The 19,161-nt window shown below is 37.7% G+C and overlaps 2 protein-coding genes across 2 annotated transcripts in view; one reads left to right on the forward strand and one right to left on the reverse strand.

The window, feature by feature from the left end:
• LOC100175811 (exocyst complex component 3-like) overlaps positions 1-10,255 on the forward strand; it is an 11,579-nt gene extending 1,324 nt beyond the window's left edge. The window contains 18 exon segments of the mRNA XM_002124688.5: positions 9-53; positions 56-135; positions 534-665; positions 933-1,042; positions 1,312-1,425; positions 1,763-1,952; positions 2,394-2,469; positions 2,985-3,084; positions 3,605-3,770; positions 4,134-4,221; positions 4,767-4,885; positions 5,254-5,342; positions 5,789-5,864; positions 6,345-6,529; positions 6,856-6,967; positions 7,333-7,416; positions 7,643-7,735; positions 9,730-10,255. Coding sequence (XP_002124724.5) covers positions 9-53; positions 56-135; positions 534-665; positions 933-1,042; positions 1,312-1,425; positions 1,763-1,952; positions 2,394-2,469; positions 2,985-3,084; positions 3,605-3,770; positions 4,134-4,221; positions 4,767-4,885; positions 5,254-5,342; positions 5,789-5,864; positions 6,345-6,529; positions 6,856-6,967; positions 7,333-7,416; positions 7,643-7,735; positions 9,730-9,882 — 2,012 coding nt within the window. The 3' untranslated portion in view covers positions 9,883-10,255.
• A 2,294-nt stretch (positions 10,256-12,549) lies between these two features.
• Positions 12,550-15,950, reverse strand: LOC100178118 (methyltransferase-like protein 24). Its single transcript, XM_018814739.2, has 7 exons — positions 15,827-15,950; positions 15,382-15,456; positions 15,011-15,070; positions 14,011-14,218; positions 13,448-13,561; positions 13,288-13,379; positions 12,550-12,976 (listed from the first exon to the last, which is right to left on the reverse strand). The coding sequence occupies exons 3-7, from the start codon at positions 15,044-15,046 to the stop codon at positions 12,662-12,664; spliced, it is 765 nt and encodes a 254-aa protein (XP_018670284.1). The 5' UTR covers positions 15,047-15,070; positions 15,382-15,456; positions 15,827-15,950; the 3' UTR covers positions 12,550-12,661.
• Positions 15,951-19,161: the final 3,211 nt, after the last annotated feature.

A 19,161-nucleotide genomic window follows, 5' to 3' on the forward strand; every position in this document is an offset into this window, starting at 1 on the left:
TTACAGAGACATCAAAGACATCAGTGCCCGACATAGACAACTGGCCACTGCCATGGAAACCTTAAGCACATATTTGGCGTCCCTGAAGAAGTTGCCAAAGCTAGGGATCTTATTAAGGAAGGACAATTGCTGCAGGTGTGTGTGTTATTGTATGCTACACTACAGGTGTGTGTGTTTAATATATGTTCCACAGGGTGTTTACTACTACATACAAAGTATTTGATCATTTGTAAATACAGGGGAGGCATTTTTGTTATATGCACAATCCTGTAAAACAAATATAACTTTGTTCCAATGCTTGGTGTACAGACTATAGTCAAGAAAATAACCTTTGCTATACTAGGGAGGGTACAGTGCGCACACTACTGTTTCTCAAACCTTTCATGGTCCATAGCCAGATTTCGATACACTCAACCGCATGCATTTCCCCAAGGTTTAAATGCAAAGTTGAATTTCCAAGCTACTACCAGATATAACCAAATAAAACTAGATAAAAATAGATATAACCAGTTAAGCCACATTCTCTCACCCAGGCCCACAAAGTTCTCACTGACCTAGAAGCTTCACGTGACAACCTTTTATACGAACAACACAAACTCGACAATCAAAGTGAATCCGATATCAAACAACTTCAAGCTTATTTTTCGGAGGCCGTTGTTTTATCTGTGAGTACTTGGTGTATAACATTCATTTATTCTTGTGTGGTAGTCTGTTGTTGTAACATGGGTGTTGAGTTTCATACACCTCGTGCCCGCTTACAAGTTACCAACTATGTAACTTTGTGGGCGACTGTTTTTCAATATGAGTGTTAGCAAGGACAAGTAGACAACTCATTAGTGACCACTAGGTTGAGACAATTCCCATCAAATACCATACAGCCATAACTATGATGCAGTTGCTATGACATCACAATCCACATTATGATATTTCAGGATGAACTGGGAGAAGCTTTGTGGAAAGTGCTGAGTAAGGCTCTGATGACTGTGCGGAAAGATTCAACGAGTTTGGTCACGGTGTTGAGAATTGTTGAACGAGAACAAAGGTAAAGTTATGATGTCATAAAGATATATTATATTTTCTAAGCATTGTATGCAATTGATCAATTTACAGTTGGATTTTAAAACCAACATAAGTTTTGAAAAAGATACATCTTGCTATGGCACACCAATACCATAGCATTGTCATTCCTCTAAGGTTATATTTCCTACTGGTTTACAGTGAAACAAAGGGGCAGAATGGATTCCCATCCTCCCCACTATGTACGCCTGTAACACATAATAATAATATCATATGTATATTTGTTGTTTACAGGACAGATACAAAGTTAATGGAACAAGAATCCAACTCTGGCTTTCTTCCACCAGGAAGACCAAAGAGATGGAGGGAAAAAGCAATGGAAACACTGAAAAGGGCAGTTGAGGATAAGTAAGTTTATGTTGCGCATCACTGGTTTATTTTATATGGGTGAGGTGAGGCCGGTCACTATTATTGTATGTCCCCATCTCCCCACACCAAGGCTTACAGGTAGCGTGTGTAACATTTGCGCCAAAAAACTCCACAACATTATTACTTTAGCGTGGAATACAGAGTGTTGCCGGGTTTATTATTCTGGTGTTGCTATCTGCATCTTCTTTCATTCCATTAATAACAACAATTTTTGTCAAGGATAAGGGACTTACATTGTGACTAGTGAAATAAAACCATACAAATACAATTCTTTCCCACACCCTGGGATATACATTCAAACCTATTTACCTACCAGGGTAGATAGCGATGTCTACGACACTCGTGAAGCCGACAAGATGTGGTTGGTCCGCCATCTTGAAATATTAAGGAAGAACGTCCTTGATGATCTTCGTGTGGTTAAGTTCCTATGCGTCCCATGTTTCCCGACTACTTACAATATATTTGAACAGTTCGTTCATTGGTTCCATCTCGCTTTAACAAACCATGTGAGTTTTTAATGTATTAATGTAACTTTAGAATTTAACTAAAAACCATAATCTAACTTCTGCTGCCAAAAGTGGCCTTGTAAGTCTATAACACGGAAATGCCATAAAAACCTAAAATGTTTCTGATCCTGCTACTATGCATAATATTTGTATATATAAATGGATTGTTGCTAAATCTTTGCTGAATAATGAATTTCCAATCAAGTACTTTTTAATAAACGAACCCACTTTAGAACTCTTAAAACCCATCCAAAAGTCTGGTGTAAAATCGCCACCTAAAGACTTACATTCAAAACTTATGTGAACGCCCTCTATAAGTTAAGTGGCACACACTCAGACTGATAGCCTATCTGTAGCAAAAGCCACTGTAAACAACAAGGCAACAACCAACAAGCCCCATTTGATCCTAACTTTGTAGTAATATTTAATTGTTCATTCCAGCTTCAAAACATTATCAGCGAAGGTCTGGAAGGAAATGAAATAATTTCTCTCCTCACTTGGCTTAATGGATATACAGGTTCAGTATTCATTTATTCCTATTATGGTAATGGGCAACTCTGGTCTAAATCCCAGGTCCCATGGCATGCCTCACTGTAGAACCTCACCCATATAGAATAGAATTTACATACACATTGTTGGGGTAATGGCCAACTCTGGCCTAAATCCCAGGTCCCATGGCATGCCTCACTGTAGAACCTCACCCATATAGAATAGAATTTACATATACATTGTTGGGGTAATGGCCAACTCTGGCCTAAATCCCAGGTCCCATGGCATGCCTCACTGTAGAACCTCACCCATATAGAATAGAATGTGCATATACAATGTTGGGGTAATGGGACAACTCTGGCCTATTTCCCAAATTCCACATTTAAGCTTTGTAAGTATCAGTCACATTGGGTGGCTCGTAGAAGGGCTTGAGGTGAACAGAACACCCGTATTATAACAACTGCTGTAACCCCACCATACAAACATAATTAAGTTACATTTATTCATCATTTTTAACTTTAACAACCATGTATTAATATCCAGGTAAAGATTTGATGGGCCATATAGAGTTGGCATCAACCTTAGACACAAACAAACTTCCCCCTCTACTTGATGATTCTGTCAGTGAGAGGTTAATGCAAAGGTTGGTATTGGAGTTAACTACATCAAGTAATACATGGTGTATATTCTTGGATGCAACATCCACGCTTTTTAATTGGCATTTTTCACACACTTTTAAGCAATACCATGTTTAACAACTGTTGTTTTGCTGTTGAATCCTTTTTCTTTGTTCATGAAATAACATTGCTATCATTTTAAAAGAGGTAAATGAAAATTATGTTATGTAATCTAATTTCACTCTTGTCTCATCTAACACTGAGGATGGTTAAAGTTGATTAACTGAAACTGCACCAAAATATTGGGTGATACCGGTGTTGTTATATATTTGTTCCAAACTTCCGCCTGATATATTTGGTACTAGGCGCTATTGTGCATGAGCTTAGTGATTACCTTATCAGTTATCACATTGTATGCTGTGCATAGCCAGTAGGTGGAAATAGTGTCATGACGCATGCGCAATAGCGACCGGAACAAATATATCGGTTGGAACGAATATATCACGACACCTACCCCTTCTAACACTCCCCTATTCCCCCCCCCAGTTACTTTGAAACCACACAAACCAATATGTTATCATGGACAAGCAAGTCATTGGAGCAAGATGCTGCTGATTGGATGCGAGATGAAGAACCAGAGACGGATGTTGACGGATATTACCGAACCTCACTACCTGTTATTTTGTTCCAGATGATTCAACAAACCATACAGGTGCGTGCGGTGTCTGCATAGTATGGCGGGTGCACGTCTAATTCCTATTTACAAACTAATATGCTCAGTATAATTTATCTCACACAAACAACTGCTCAACAAAATAACCCAACAAACCATACAAGCAATTAACTATGTAGGAAAGTATTTTTATAAAAAGTTTAAATTGCTGCTGTGGTAAATTTGTACCATTGTTTTATCTGCCATATGCCGAGACATTTTTGTATATGTGGTTTATAAAAGCACTTTATATCATATGTTGCTGTAGCATGGTTGGTGGATTTACAGTACAGCATTCCCAGTGCCACGTTCATTAATAGTTTCAATGGGTTGAAAGCGATACTTACACTTCCCTTTATGTAGGTGGCTCAAACAATATCTGATACTTTAAAGCAGAGAGTTCTCAGTGTTTGCATCGAAGAGATGAATAAGTTTGTGCGTTCTTATGCAGGTACGTAGCTATTATGTGTAGCTTACATGTGTAATGGGTATCCCAATGCCACCATGTCCACTAATAATAAAGTAAAAGGATGATAAAAACTTCATTTATATCCAGTAATACCTTTGTTGATTTCTGGTTAAGATAGAAATACATTGCTACATAGACGTAGGCGTGGCAATTTGATTGGCGTAAAAAAGGAATAGCTGTGTTTCATGCATGCCAGTGTTTTAAAACTGCACGGCCTGTTTAATAAAGAAACGCATTATAGTGTTTGCATGTCATAAACATAAATGCTATTCTAAGGTGTTGGTCAAATACAACTTAAAGGTGGCTGTACACAGTACCGGGAATTCGTCCGTTTTGTCTATTTTGTCCGGATTTCGCTGCCGCATGCGGAACTTGGTAATGGGTTTGCATACGACTTCGCAGGCGAATTCGCATGCCGGATACTGTGTACAGCCATCTTAACTTATATAAACACCTGCGAAAAGTGGCGCAATTAATTGAAGACACTTTGTAAAACTGTGGAAACTTCATTATTATTCACCCAACAGAAGCCATTGTTAGCTACAAAGAGGAACACTTTAAAGACCGTGAGCTTCCTCATTACTACCCATTGTACATGGTGGCGGCAACCAACAATTGTGAAGCTTTCTCTGACTTTGCCACAAAGGTTTGTGGATATCATATGAATATAAACAATCAAGGATTCCGTTTTATGTGAGTGAGATCCTACAGCGAGGCACGCCATGGGTCCTAGATTTTATGCCAGGACAACTCTCAAGGAATTTATTTGCTTACCGACATTTTGAGTTGTACAGAACGTCTTAATTAGACTAAATGACATTAGGCCTTCATATCACTGTGATTCTCTATCCAGGCATAAGTAAACATAGGTGTTTAAGTTATAATGAACCAAATATATGATCTGAAATTTATTGCTGGATAAAAGTGTGAAATATGGCTGCTATACTCGGCAGATAAAAATGCGTTTTTAATAAGAGACGTGTGGAGTTACAAAAATTTAATGTTTAATTTCAGTTGGAACGCGAAAACCAAGCCAAGTCCCCTTCTGATGAAAATGAGGATGGGGAAAACCCCTTTGCTGAGAAAGAAAGTCTAGCAGCGCAGTAAGTTAACATATAAAGTGTTTAAATGGTGCAGTTAGTTGTGTGTGGCTTCTTACACTGTATGATTAATGTAACTTATTTATCCTCTTATGGCGGGGCAACGGCAGTCATTATAACACAGGTGTTTTGTTTCATACACCTCGTGCCAGTTTATAAGTTACCACGTACGTAACTTATTTATCCTCTTATGGCAGGGCAATGGCAGTCATTATAACCCAGGTGTATTGTTTCATACACCTCGTGCCAGTTTATAAGTTACCACGTACATAACTTATTTATCCTCTTATGGCGGTGCAACAACAGTCATTATAACACAGGTGTTTTGTTTCATACACCTCGTGCCCGCTTACAAGTTACCACATATGTAACTTGTTAATGGACCAGGTATTTAATAGAGTTGTCCTATTATAATGTTAACAGTATAATTCAATAATATTCCCCCTCAGATTCTGTAGAGAGATGGACAACGTGGCGAAGGCTTCGTGTGGTTTCCTACTGGACGAAGTCTTCATTGATTTAAAGGTTTCTATTTATATCACAAACTCGCTACGTAACTCTAAAATGTTTCTCAGAATAAAAAAAAACTGTGTTTACGTTAGGCAGATGTTTTTATATCATTAATTTGCTCTTATTTTTGAAACCACTGTGTCTTGAAATTGATATATAGTGGGGCGGGGGAAGATGGGACACTTTTTCCTTCTATTTTCTGTCCCATTTGGTAGTAAACAATGAACATTCAAAAAATTATAAAACTGTAACCTCACGACTTCCACAGACCGTTGTTAATAATTTAAAATACGATCAGAATATTTGGATAATATGTGCTAAAGGTGTCCCATCTTTCCCCCTACTATATTTTTTTTTTCTGTTAAATATATATAAAAAACTAGTTTTCAAATCAACCATTCACAGCCTCACTTATTTAAAATCAACCAATCACAGCCTCACACCTTTTAAACCAACCAATCACAGCCTCACTTCTTTTAAACCAACCAATCACAGCCTCACATAGACTCATTGTTCCAACGCGGTTGGTTGAACGACCGAACAGCCATCGACACGATTTGCGTCACAATCGAGGATTACTACACAGACTACGTTCACTTGAAACGACGTTTCTTTGATTGGATAATGATGGAAGCGGAACGGAGGATCGTTGTCGAATATTTGAGGGGAGCGCTTGGGAGGTAAGCTGTGTGGTGGTTATATACCTTTATATGTGTAGGTGATATAATATATATGAATAGGGTCCTATAGAAAGGCACGCCAGGACCATAATATTTAGACCAGATTATGTATAGGTGCCAAACCTGGAGTGGCAATGGGTCAGAATCTTGTCCTATCAAGCACTCGTATTGTTGAATCATTTCACCATAACAAAATACCCTACACTATGTGCTTCTAAATACACAGCATATAAAAGTCGAGAAAATAATATTCTTCATGTTAAATAAGTTAAAAGATAAAAGGTCATAGGTTCATTGAATCTGCTTCTAATATCACACCTATTCAGACGCATGAAGCTGAACAATGCATCTGATCGCATGAAAGCAGGTGAGAAGTTACTTCAGGAACAACAAATGCTTTCATCCTTGTTTAGAAAGCTGGCTGCTTCAGATGCGAATGTAAGGTTGTGGTTTTACCTTGTGTAGTGGTGCATATACTATTAATCCTGCAATGTTAATAAATGTAACTTTAAATACAATGTTAATGCCATTTGTTTATCCTTGTGTAGCAGGGAAATGGCCGTTATCATATTCCTAAACTTTTAATTTGTGTTAAAATTGTTTAAGGTTCATAAATGTATGACAAGAGATATGACTGTCATTTGTTTATCCTTGCGTGGCAGGGTAATAACAGTTATTATAACATGAAATATACATTTCTTATATTACTGTACTACGATACTAGTTGTACTTTATATTTGTGTTTTATATTTTACAGCACTTTACCCAGTTTTGTATATATTTACTATTATGTTCCCAAACAGGCCATATCACCATGTGAAGCCCTCATACCAATAGCTGAGGTGATCAGGTTACAAGATAAGACAATGATGCCGCTTGAACTGTCTGTAAGTTTGTTTTTATTAAGTTTGTTTTTATATAACCTAACGAACATCCCTTTAATATTTTAATATAAATGGACTTTCCTCCTTTATTTTGGTATTTATTCGATATATTGCTAAATTGTTTTAAATAGAACTTTAATATTTCTGGTAGTTTTACAAAATTTCAACAACATAATAACCTCTGCATAATAAGTCGTATATATTTATATTTCATTATGACATCACACAGGGCTTAGTGAACAAATACAATGATGCAACAGTTGACCAAATGCAAGCGTTGTTGGCAATGAGAGGAGACTTTTCAGCAACTGAAGCAAGAGAAGTAAACGAATGTTTTGTTTTCGTTTAAACCTATTTTTGTTTAAACCTATTTTTGTTTTATAAGTTCAACCCAAAGTGATTCCAAAAGTTCCAAAGTGTTTTGTTCATAGATTACTCCATCTTTTTCCCAAATAAGCATTTTTGATCCAATGTTGGTATAGTATGTACACTTATGACTTGTCCATTATACACGGGCACGAGGTGTATGAAACAGAACACCCATGTTATAACGACTGTCTTTGCCGCCATGCGAGGATAAATAAGCTACATACATCCATTCCCAGTGTTGCGATGCCTGTTTTACCCAATGCATGATAAACATGGAAACATTTATGTTTGGAATCACTGTTTTCTTCATTTTCATCTCATTTATGTTGCTTGCCTTATTTCATTGCCACGCCCCATATTTCGACCAATCAGCTAACAGACGAGCTGAAATCGGAGAGGCGTGACTCTTATTGTGAGGAAGAGATTGAAATGAGGTTGTTTGCCGACGTAGAGTTCGCGCCGCCCACAGGATTTTTTAAATAGAGTAAGTAATGTTTTATCTGGGTAATGGACCAACTCTGGCCTAAATCCCATAGCACACCTCACTGTAGGTTCTTCCCATATAGAATAGAATGTGCATATACAATGTTGGGGTAATAGACCAACTCTGGTCTAAATCCCATCGCACACCTCACTGTAGGACCTCACCCATATAGAATAGAATGTGCATATACAATGTTGGGGTAATGGGCCAACTCTGGTTTAAATCCCAGGTTCCATGACGTGCCTCGCTGTAGGACCTTACCCATATAGAATAGAATGTGCATATACAATGTTGGGGTAATGGGCCAACTCTGGTTTAAAATCCCAGGTCCCATGACATGCTTCACTGTAGGACCTCACCCATATAGAATAGAATGTGCATATACAATGTTGGGGTAATGGGCCAACTCTGGTTTAAATCCCAGGTTCCATGGCGCCTCACTGTAGAACCTCACCCATATAGAATAGAATGTGCATATACAATGTTGGGGTAATGGGCCAACTCTGGTTTAAATCCCAGGTTCCATGACGTGCCTCACTGTATGACCTCACCCATATAGAATAGAATGTGCATATACAATGTTGGGGTAATGGGCCAACTCTGGTTTAAATCCCAGGTTCCATGGCGTGCCTCACTGTAGACCTCACCCATATAGAATAGAATGTGCATATACAATGTTGGGGTAATGGGCCAACTCTGGTTTAAATCCCAGGTTCCATGGCGTGCCTCACTGTAGAACCTCACCCATATAGAATAGAATGTGCATATACAATGTTGGGGTAATGGGGCAAACCTGGTCTTAAAGTCCCTCATCCTATGGCGTGCCTCACTGTAGAACCTCACCAATATAGAATAGAATGTGCATATACAAGAACCCAATCAATATAGAATAGAAGTAACGTTTCCGCATAATGTAAAAAATATGGTAACTTGTCATCATAGGCGCCAAACCTGGGGTGGCAGGGTGGGCAGGTTGACCCTGGATTTGATTCAACAACCAGTTACCCAATTTACATTTCATAGAATTGTGTTTAACTATTCTCAAACAAATTCATTTTACACAGAATGCTTCGTTCTTGTCCGCATGTTGTTTTGGTTTGCATGTTTTCATTATCATTAAGTTTAAGTTGTTTGTTTACTTTTATATAAAGTGACTGCTTATAGTAACCATAGATAATGTACGTAGGCCATTTAGTTCTATAACCCCATAAAAAAAGAGATAGATTTATACAAGCCATGGGTAGATAACTAATGCCAACAGTAATTTTGTTTGTTTTTTTCGCTTTAAAATGATAAATTTAAGTCCGGCTACAGTTATGCAATGCTGTCAAAATATTTCCCGTTTACTACCAAATGAGATGATAAAAAAAAGAACGAAAACATGTCCCATCTTACCTTAACCTACTATATGACGCTTAATATTCATTGTGATGTCATTAATTTGCATTGTTGCGTAATAATAGATGGCGATAGAAGCTGCTGAAGCAATTGAAGTAAAAAATCCGCGCAAAGAAAGTATTTATTCACTCGCAGCCACACCAACAGGATCACTGTCCGCCCCACAACCAACAGCAAATATAATCAACCAATCTATATTTAGCAGGTTCAACTTGTAATGCAGCTGCAAATTGGGACCATGATTGGACCACTAACTATGGTTAAAATTACATTGGTTTAATGTAGTTTTTAAAAGCCCAAGAATCTTATATTATGCTCAGTTGTGATGTGTGTTCCCAAATCAGATCCTAATGTTCTTCTCACTAGATTTCTACATATAGTTGGGTGGGGGGAGATGGGACGCCTTTAGCACATAATATCTATCCAAGTATCCTGATCGTGGTATTTCTTTGTTTTTTCAAATGGGACAAGAAAATAGAACGAAAATATGTCCCGTATTTCCCCATACTACTATATGTATGTTATCTTTGATTGGCACATGTAGTGTTGTGCAATATATGATTATAAATATATATCAACTGTAAACCATGATGTATCTATATAGTTAGTGTGAGTTTACATTGTCGTCCGTATTGGTTACCCACTAGCACCAAAAAGCAAAGTTGGAATTATTTATTGATTGGATCGCCTATTACGGTGATTCACAAAGCTTTTTGACTGTTGTTGTAAAAAGTTAAATCATTTTATTGTTTGTTTCCCTAAAGTTGGTAAAATGTAGCTTTGGAATTGCGCCACAGCAGAGTCCGTATATACAGTAGGGCGGGGGAAGATACGACACCTTTAGCACATGATATCCAGATATCCTGATCGTGTTTTAAACAATTAACAACAGTCTAAACAATTAACAATCAATTAACAACAATTAACAGGATGTTTTTTGTTTGCTAAATGGGACGAGAAAATAGAGTTAAAAAGTGTTCCATCTTCCCCCATCCTACTGTATGTTTATATACGATCTCTGGGCCACAGATGCTAATAAATGTTATTTTGGGGCAAAATCAATCAATCCGAATTTCCTATGCCGGTATAACGTCCATGGTAAGTCCCGGTTCGGAACTACCGGTGCTTGGCCAAGAAAGAGGCCTCATTAACTTCCCAACGATTTAAACTACATATGGTAAGAATGAATGGACTTCTAATCCTCGCAGGGCGGCGCGACGACAGTGGTTATAACACGGTTGTTGTGTTTCATAGCGTACACCTCATGCCCGCTTACAGTTTACCACATATATGTAACTTTGTGAGTGATTATTTTTCCGTATTTGTGGCCCACGGGGTCAGTCCGTTGGATCAAATAGGGTGTCTGCCCAAAGTATCATTGTCGAGCACGATATCAATCAGTTACCATATAAGCGCTTAGGCTTACAACGGCGCCCTACAATCTATATGTTGCAATGTATTATTCCTATTTTTTTGTGTCGCATTTTTCATTTTTTCCTTGTTTTTCTGTAACTTTTCGCGTTATCAGCTAACTTGGCGTTCTTTCTAATATTCGCCAGGCATTCTTCGATCAATATTTCTTTCAACCATTCTCCCGCTTCTGTTCCATCAACTTGCATTTGTACTGGTAAGTCCTTTAAAGCTGTTGAGTTTTTCGCTATAGCTGCTTCGTATACATTTTTAATCACCTCCAAACGATCTGTAGTCGTTACAACCCATTCCGATGGTAATGGTAAACTTAAATATCGAACTAACTCGGGTGAAAGTCGAATTCCGACCACATTTCTTACTTTTTCTTCGTTAAATTCATGAGTTTCTGGTAAACACGACTTGAATAACGACTGCGGTTTTCTGCTTGCGTCTATTCTTCTAATGACTTCATTAAAACGAACGTTACCGCTTCGTTTCGTCCTGCCTATTTTACATAACCTGAACTTGCCTGTTGCTTTCTGTAAAACAATTCCGTAAATAAACCTTTGTGTACTGTTGCTATGACACCAATGCCGACATAAACATGGCCGTCCAATCAGAGGCCAGGCAAAAAACTTGAACTTTAAAACACAGCAATTCTTAAAAGCATGCATCTTTTAAAATTGTAATAATTTATTAATACTTTTGCTAACTAGTTGCGATACAGTCGTCACAATGCATATTAATCGATCAAAAAACACGGTTTAAATTATTGCACAAAACTCTTTTAGGTTTACTTTAAAGGTTTACATTGGTTAGTTGCTACAGTGGGATGGGGAAGACGGGACAGCTTTAGCACATAACATCCAAATATCCTGATCGTGTTTTGAAAAATTAACAGCGGTCTATTGAAGTTGTAGTGACAGTTTTATAATTCTTTGAATGTACTTTGTTTACCACCAAAAGGGGCAAGAAAATAGAATAAAAAGGTGTCTCATCTTTCCCCACCCCACTATATAACAAAATTTCATTGTACAATATGTAAATAAAACATCGCTTGGAATTTAAATTAAAGGTATTTGTTATAATGATTAAAGCAAACAAATAAATCAAAAAATCCTCCGTCTTTAGGCAATGTATTCTTTGCGAGCAATGATGCACGTTTGCATACATTCTCTGCGATATAATGCCAATAAGTGTGCAATTTTGTTCGTACTTTTTCTAACACATAGTACTGCGGGGTCAGAGACAACTTCCGCACATTATATCCCATATTTTGTTTACTAACTAATGAGGCGATAAAGGAGAAAGCATGGACCATCTTACCCCAACCCACTATAGTAGGGTGGGGGGAGATAGGACACCTTTAGCACATAAAAAAAAAATATATATTGTGTTTTAAACAATTAACAATGGTCTACTCTATGGGAGTCGCGAGGATAAGGTTTTATAATTCATTGAATGTCCTTTTTTTTTACTACCAAATGGACGAGAAACTAAAAGGAAAAGGTGTCCCATTTCCCCTCACCCTACAAAAATAGACCTGGTATTCTGATTCTATAATCTAAATTCTTTGCCTCGCTACTTTTACCCCACCACACACGGCCCCTTTATTTCTGTGTTAACGAAAGCGGTCTCCCATAAAACAGCGGAGCCCCCCGTAATTATACCACGCTTGTTATTTAACTGTGTATACCCCGGGCGTTTTAGCAATATGCTCCTAACGTTGTCCGTCGTATTATATAGTCGCCAGCCGTGGTCGTTTAGTTCGTTCATTTGCGTGTAAATTCGGTGACATCGGTTTAGTTTTGCTTCGTTTTTTAAAGGTCCCATCAAATGAATTTCTTGCGCAAATTGCCGAACGCATTGATGGAGTCCACTGTCAAGCAATTCTTGCATTAACTGTTAAAAAGTGTTGAGTTTATAAAGTAGCTTCCAAATGTCTGCCTTTAACGGTGTTATGATAACATGTCGTTATTACAGGTGTTCTGTTTCTTACACCATATGCCATCAGCTGACAAGTTACCATACCACGTATGTACCTTTGTGAGTGATTGCTTTATATATGGCTGACAATTTGGTCAACCCATAAGTGACCACTGGGTTGGAGCAATATTAAGCGACTTGCCCAAGAACAGCCAAACCATATTAAATATATTGACATCCAATATATTTTCAGTCAATAACCTTCACACAAAGCAAGCCATTCTCACCGTATCTTCAAATCCTCCTTGTGGAGCGTCTGTATCAACTTTCAAATAATCAAGATACCTCCCGTTATGTCCAAGCTCTTTCAGGAGCGTTTCTATGGTAATCAATACGTCACCAGTGTTTCCAGGTATAAAACTACAAACAGTGTTGCCAGATACTTACTCAAAGTTCTCATTTTCCAACCTTTGCTGTCAGCTTCAAGATCTTGGTCTGAAATCCCGATTTTGTGGAAGGTGACGCCACTCTCGCGAACCATGCCGTCTTGATATGTCATTGCTGGTTTTAAAACAGGTTAATTGGAACCTAACTGTTAATTGTGTATCGGCTCAGCTTTTTAACAAAGAACTTATATATGGGTGAAATCCTACAGAAAGGAAATCCATGGGGCCTGGAACTTGAACCAGAGTTGCCCAATTACCCCAAAGGCCAAGGGTTTAGGCAATAGTCCATATCTAGTCTTAATCCCATGGAGCACTAGTGACGTGCCCACAAAAGGAACTAACTCATATAGAATGTGCATATACAAGGTTTGGGTAATGAACCAACTTTGGCTTAAGTCTCAGGTTCAATGATGCCTCACTGCAGGACATCATCCTCACCCATATTGAATGGAATATGCATATACAATGTTGGGGTAATGAACCAACTCTGGTCTATAAACCCATATATAGCAGCAGAATAGGAACATAGTAAGATAGTAATGTATATAACACAGATTGACTCACATGGATCAAATGAATGAACTTCACAGCCAAGTTTGGCCATCTCATCATCGAATGAGAAATCATATCCCACACCAAAGGAATACATGAGGCATTTGTAATCGGGATTGTTGGCTTTCTCCCAGAACTGAGGTTCAATGCAAAGATCGTAAGCTCCGTCCATAAAAATTTCTGGTTTCCCACCCAGGTATTTACTCTTTGTGCATTTGTACTGGAATAAAATATTTAAATATAAACAATGTGATCTCATGTAATAGAGCAGTATATAAACAAAACAGACTATACTGAAATATACATGCGTTTGTTTTTTCCTGTTCTGACTATTAATGTTATACGTTTTAGCGAACAAAAAAACGATCACCTACAATGTTATATACGTGGTAACTTGTAAGCGGGCACGAGGTGTATATGAAACAGAACAGATCACGTGTTGTAACGACTGTCGTTGCCCCGTCACGCGAGGATAAACGAACAACATTCAAGTAAACCGAATGATAAAAACGAAAGTTATTTCCGTTTCCTTGGCTTATCTTGAACTAATATTTTACCAATTACCGTAAAACATGCGCGGTTTGAGACAAATTTAACGAGCAACGATTGGTTTGTTGTTCTAACCCACACAAAGTTACACATGTGGTAACTCGGCACAAGGTGTGTGAAACCAAAATACTCGTGTTATAACGACTGTCGTTGCCCTTCCATATGCGAGGATAAATAAGTTTCATTCATTCAACCCAATCAACTTCACCAACAACATCCTTACTATGTTCTAAGGATAAACCTGTCTCGTGTTCTGTGGCTTGTTCACACACAAGCTTAAATACGCACGCGGTAACCTGGTTTAACGGTTTTGGCAAGATGGCCAATTGTGGCTTAATTTTCATGCCTTTATGATGTGTATATATAATGTTGGCGTAATGGGCAAAGTCTATATAGCCTAATGTTTGTTCAATCACAAATAATGTAAACATAAACTGCGTAATACACGTTCATATTCACCAACCTGCATCTTGTAAGCGTAGTTCCATATTTCCACCATCGAAAGGAGACAACTTTATATTTCCTGAAAGTATAAACAGTGAGCATGAGGTGTATGAATACACCATGTGTGCCTGGTGTATAAGAAGACACCCATGTTATAACTCGACAGTGAGCATGAGGTGTGTGAATACACCATGTGTGTCTGGTGTATAAGAAGACACCCATGTTATAACTTGACAGTAAGCATGAGGTGTGTGAATACACCATGTGTGTCTGGTGTATAAGAAGACACCCATGTTATAACTAGACAGTGAGCATAAGGCCATAGTACCATGCAATCAAAATATGGTAATTATTCCAACCAAACAATTATACCCACCACCATATATATACCTTGGTTATTCTGTAAAGGTACATTGGGAATATTTTGAATATCTTGGTCAAGTTTCTTCGCAATGTGCGACAGATCTGAATCAAGTTAGGTTAATATTAATTTGTACGTAAACATATTTTTAAGTGTCGGTAGCGAAAGCTTTATTATTGGTGTTAAATATGAAACATATGAAGTCAATTTCGTTACATATTCGTTCATGTTATTCTCATTAGATTAGAAACCACCGCAATAATGCGCGACCCATTTTAAGCCACAATCTATCGACGAAAAACACTTAAAGTGATACACCATCCTATAGTTAAATAACAATAAAGTTTCTTAACGATTTTATTTGAATAAGAGGTTGGCCGTAGCTGATTTTTGTCGGTTACGTTTTTGTGGAACCAGATCCTTATTAAGTTTCCTAACCGTAACGTTTCTAAATTTCTACAAAACAACTTTCACCTTTGAGTACATCAGCTTCTTCGTTGACTTCATAGAAATATTGCTTCATTACAATAAATAACAAGACTATCACCACCAGTAATAACGGAGCTAACACATTACGTGAAGCCATGCTAGTATAACTAACCTATAAACTATAAATAACAAAGTTTATATATAATTAACACGTGACCAAGAAACTGCATCCGAAGACATAAATAAATATAATATGTTATGCGTTATGGTATCTATACCTGATGTGGAATATTCTTTTATAGGAATCCTCATCTTATGTTAACAATTAATACGATGTATATCTATGCGGAACTTTTCTGTATAAGGCTCTACATGAACTGGCGTTAACATTGTATGGCCAATTACATATATATGGACTTAATTATTAATGGTTGTCATACTAGCATGACTTATACTAAAGAACTAACCGTAAGCGGTCTCACTATGTGCAGGTTACCGCATTAATATGAATGTACCATACAGGTTAATATTTAATGGACCCGGCTACAACACGTACACAACACGTGTCAATAAATCTTTACATTATCTCTGTCTGATGCCTGGTGGCAAATCATTGGGAAACGCAAGAAACATCTACGCCTGCTTGAATAATGCAACCAACCCGCTTTGTAATAACGAGGCTGTCACGTATAGTAGGGTGGGGGGAGATGGGAAGTCTTTTCATTATATTTTTACGTGTCATTTGTAGTAAACAAAAAACATTGAAAAATTTATAAAACCGTATCCTCGCGACTCGTGTTGGCCGTTGTTGATTGTTTAAAACACGATCAGGATATTATGTTCTAAGTGTGTCCCGTCTTACCCCATAGTATTATGAATGGGTTGTCCAGATTGTCAGCCATACAGAAAAACAATCACCTACAAAGTTACACACGTGGTAACTCCTAAGCTGACACGAGGTGTATGAACAGAACATCCATGTATTTTATTTGCCCCGCCACGCGTAGATAAATATAACTTGGTCCATGGCCTCTCAAACGTTATAAAGCGAAAGATGAAATTTATGAAAGTTCTTTTCTCTCTTTTTAGACTTACATAATCAATCATACGGTTGGAACCACACATTCTGTATAACGACCGCCGTTACCCTGCCACGCCAAATTCCTGACTTTGTATAATTACGGAAAACGCCTGATGCATATTTCCGGTGTTTCGTATTTCAATGAGTGATTGGCATTGTGGCGCTGATTATTTTGCATACACCTTACTATACTTACGTATATAACTTTTGTTTCATTGAGGCAGACAATTAGAATAACCAATTGGTAGCAATTGTGTGAGAGCGTTTTGCGTCGCTGCCAAACCAGTAACCTTATATTACGGCACCGCTAACCACTGTCATGGCGCGTTTAAACGTTGATTCAAACATGAGTAAATGGGAAAAGCTATAAAGTAGCTTATGTGCTAAACATACCCTGATGTGGAGAAAGAATCGGTTCTTTACTTTATACGAGTGACGTGTGTGGTGACGTAGCGTACCTCACTGGGTGTGTTTGTAGATAGTTAAAAGAAGAAGTTTTCCTCACCCACGCTTGACTGAATTCCTTCCCTTTCCCCATTGTATCTGTGCGACGTCGTAGAGAAATCGCCACGTTGTATTGGTAGTTAAGTTGGAAAACTTGCTTCAATATATAGGTGTTTGGAGGTAGTGTGTACGCGTTTAAAATAGGCACATTTATAAAGCTGGCTTGGTATATTTGTAAGGCGTAAGAACTGGAGATAGTTTAGGTTATTTAATATATTCAAGTGTTAGTACCCGTGTTTCAAGCTTAATATAAGTGTACACGGGCGCATGTAAAAAGCCAGCTATTTGCATTGGTAAGGCGTAAGGACTTGAAGTAGGGTATTTACTATATTCAAGTGTTAGTTATACTTTCCAGGGTTTAATTGGGCTGTAAATCTACAAAGATTATAAACAGATCTGATACTGAACAAACATGGTAAGTGGTAGAGGAAAAGCAGGCATTGGAATCATTGTTCTTGCTGTTGCGCTCTGCTTGCTAACTATGTATAAATATATGAATACAATGGACGCACAGATGGACAGACTACGAGGTAAAAATCCTATATTTTAGCGTTGTAAACTTCGTTAAATAATTAATAGCTTTCGCCGAAGAGAAGTGCCAGCGTCGATATTGTAGCGTATTGAATATACGCTAATTAAATGGTATTTTACTAATACTAATACCATTATTGTTGTCTATATGGGTGAGGTCCTACAGCGAGGCACGCAATGGGACCTGGGATTTAGGCCAGAATTGGTCCATTACCCCAACATTATATATGTACATTCTATTCCCGTTGGTTGAGGTCCTACAGCAAGATAGGGACTTGGGATTTCGGCCACAATTAGATTAATAGCCCAATATGCGACCATTTTACGTAGAGTTTCGGCGTGTTTTTTAAAACGTGATTTTTAAAACCTTATGTACAGCAAATAGAATCTAAGTATGTTATAAACAACATTATTTTGCTTATGGTACACAATCTTGTGAAATTGCGTTGCTAGCAAGGTAAAGGATTGGAAATCCCTAGTTTAGTGTTGTTTAACGTTGCCAAACAAATCGTAAATCGTAACAATGGCGTTCGTGACGTCACTGTTGTTAATATTTAAATCGTTAAGTATTCTACTTCTATTGTTAATTATTCGAAAGTTATTATTATGTTCGGATACTGCATTCTAGATTAACGTTTGTTGTTGTCCTGTTCTTGTATTTTTTAATTTCATTATTAAACGTTCTAATTCCATTGTTTCGCGTTTGAATCTAGATGTCGCGAATGAAATGGAAAATTTAAAGGAAACGATAGAATGTAAGTACTATAACTCGTTTGTGGTTGTTGATAATAATTGATATTGTGACGTTTTAGCTGACGTTTCAAATATCGAGACCAAGAAAACAGCCCCGCTGATCACAGAACGTAAGTTTTACACCTCCTGCTCATTACAGAGTTATAACATGGCCACATGGTGTCTTCTTATACACCAGACACACATTGGGTAATCCTGTCGCTGGTGACCAGTGAAAATTTTGGTCTCAAAATGTACCTTACGTCTCCCTGATACTCGCTGTATAATTTTTTTTTTTTAAACTCGGGCGTTCGTGTCGAAAATTAACTTTGAAAATGCGCGAAAACGTGCTGCGTCACCGTAATTCGCCTGACTTGCGTTAAGGTTAACGATTTATTACGTCACAATAGCGATATATTACGTCACAGTAGTGACATATTACGTACGTTACAGCATGTTATAATCGTGTTTTCGCACTGTGTTATGTTAGGGAAAACCCCAAGTCCTAACCCTTAACCCAACCCGAAGCCAT

The sequence above is a fragment of the Ciona intestinalis genome, chromosome 14 (assembly GCF_000224145.3).
Source record: "Ciona intestinalis chromosome 14, KH, whole genome shotgun sequence".
In the NCBI taxonomy this organism is placed as follows: domain Eukaryota; kingdom Metazoa; phylum Chordata; class Ascidiacea; order Phlebobranchia; family Cionidae; genus Ciona; species Ciona intestinalis.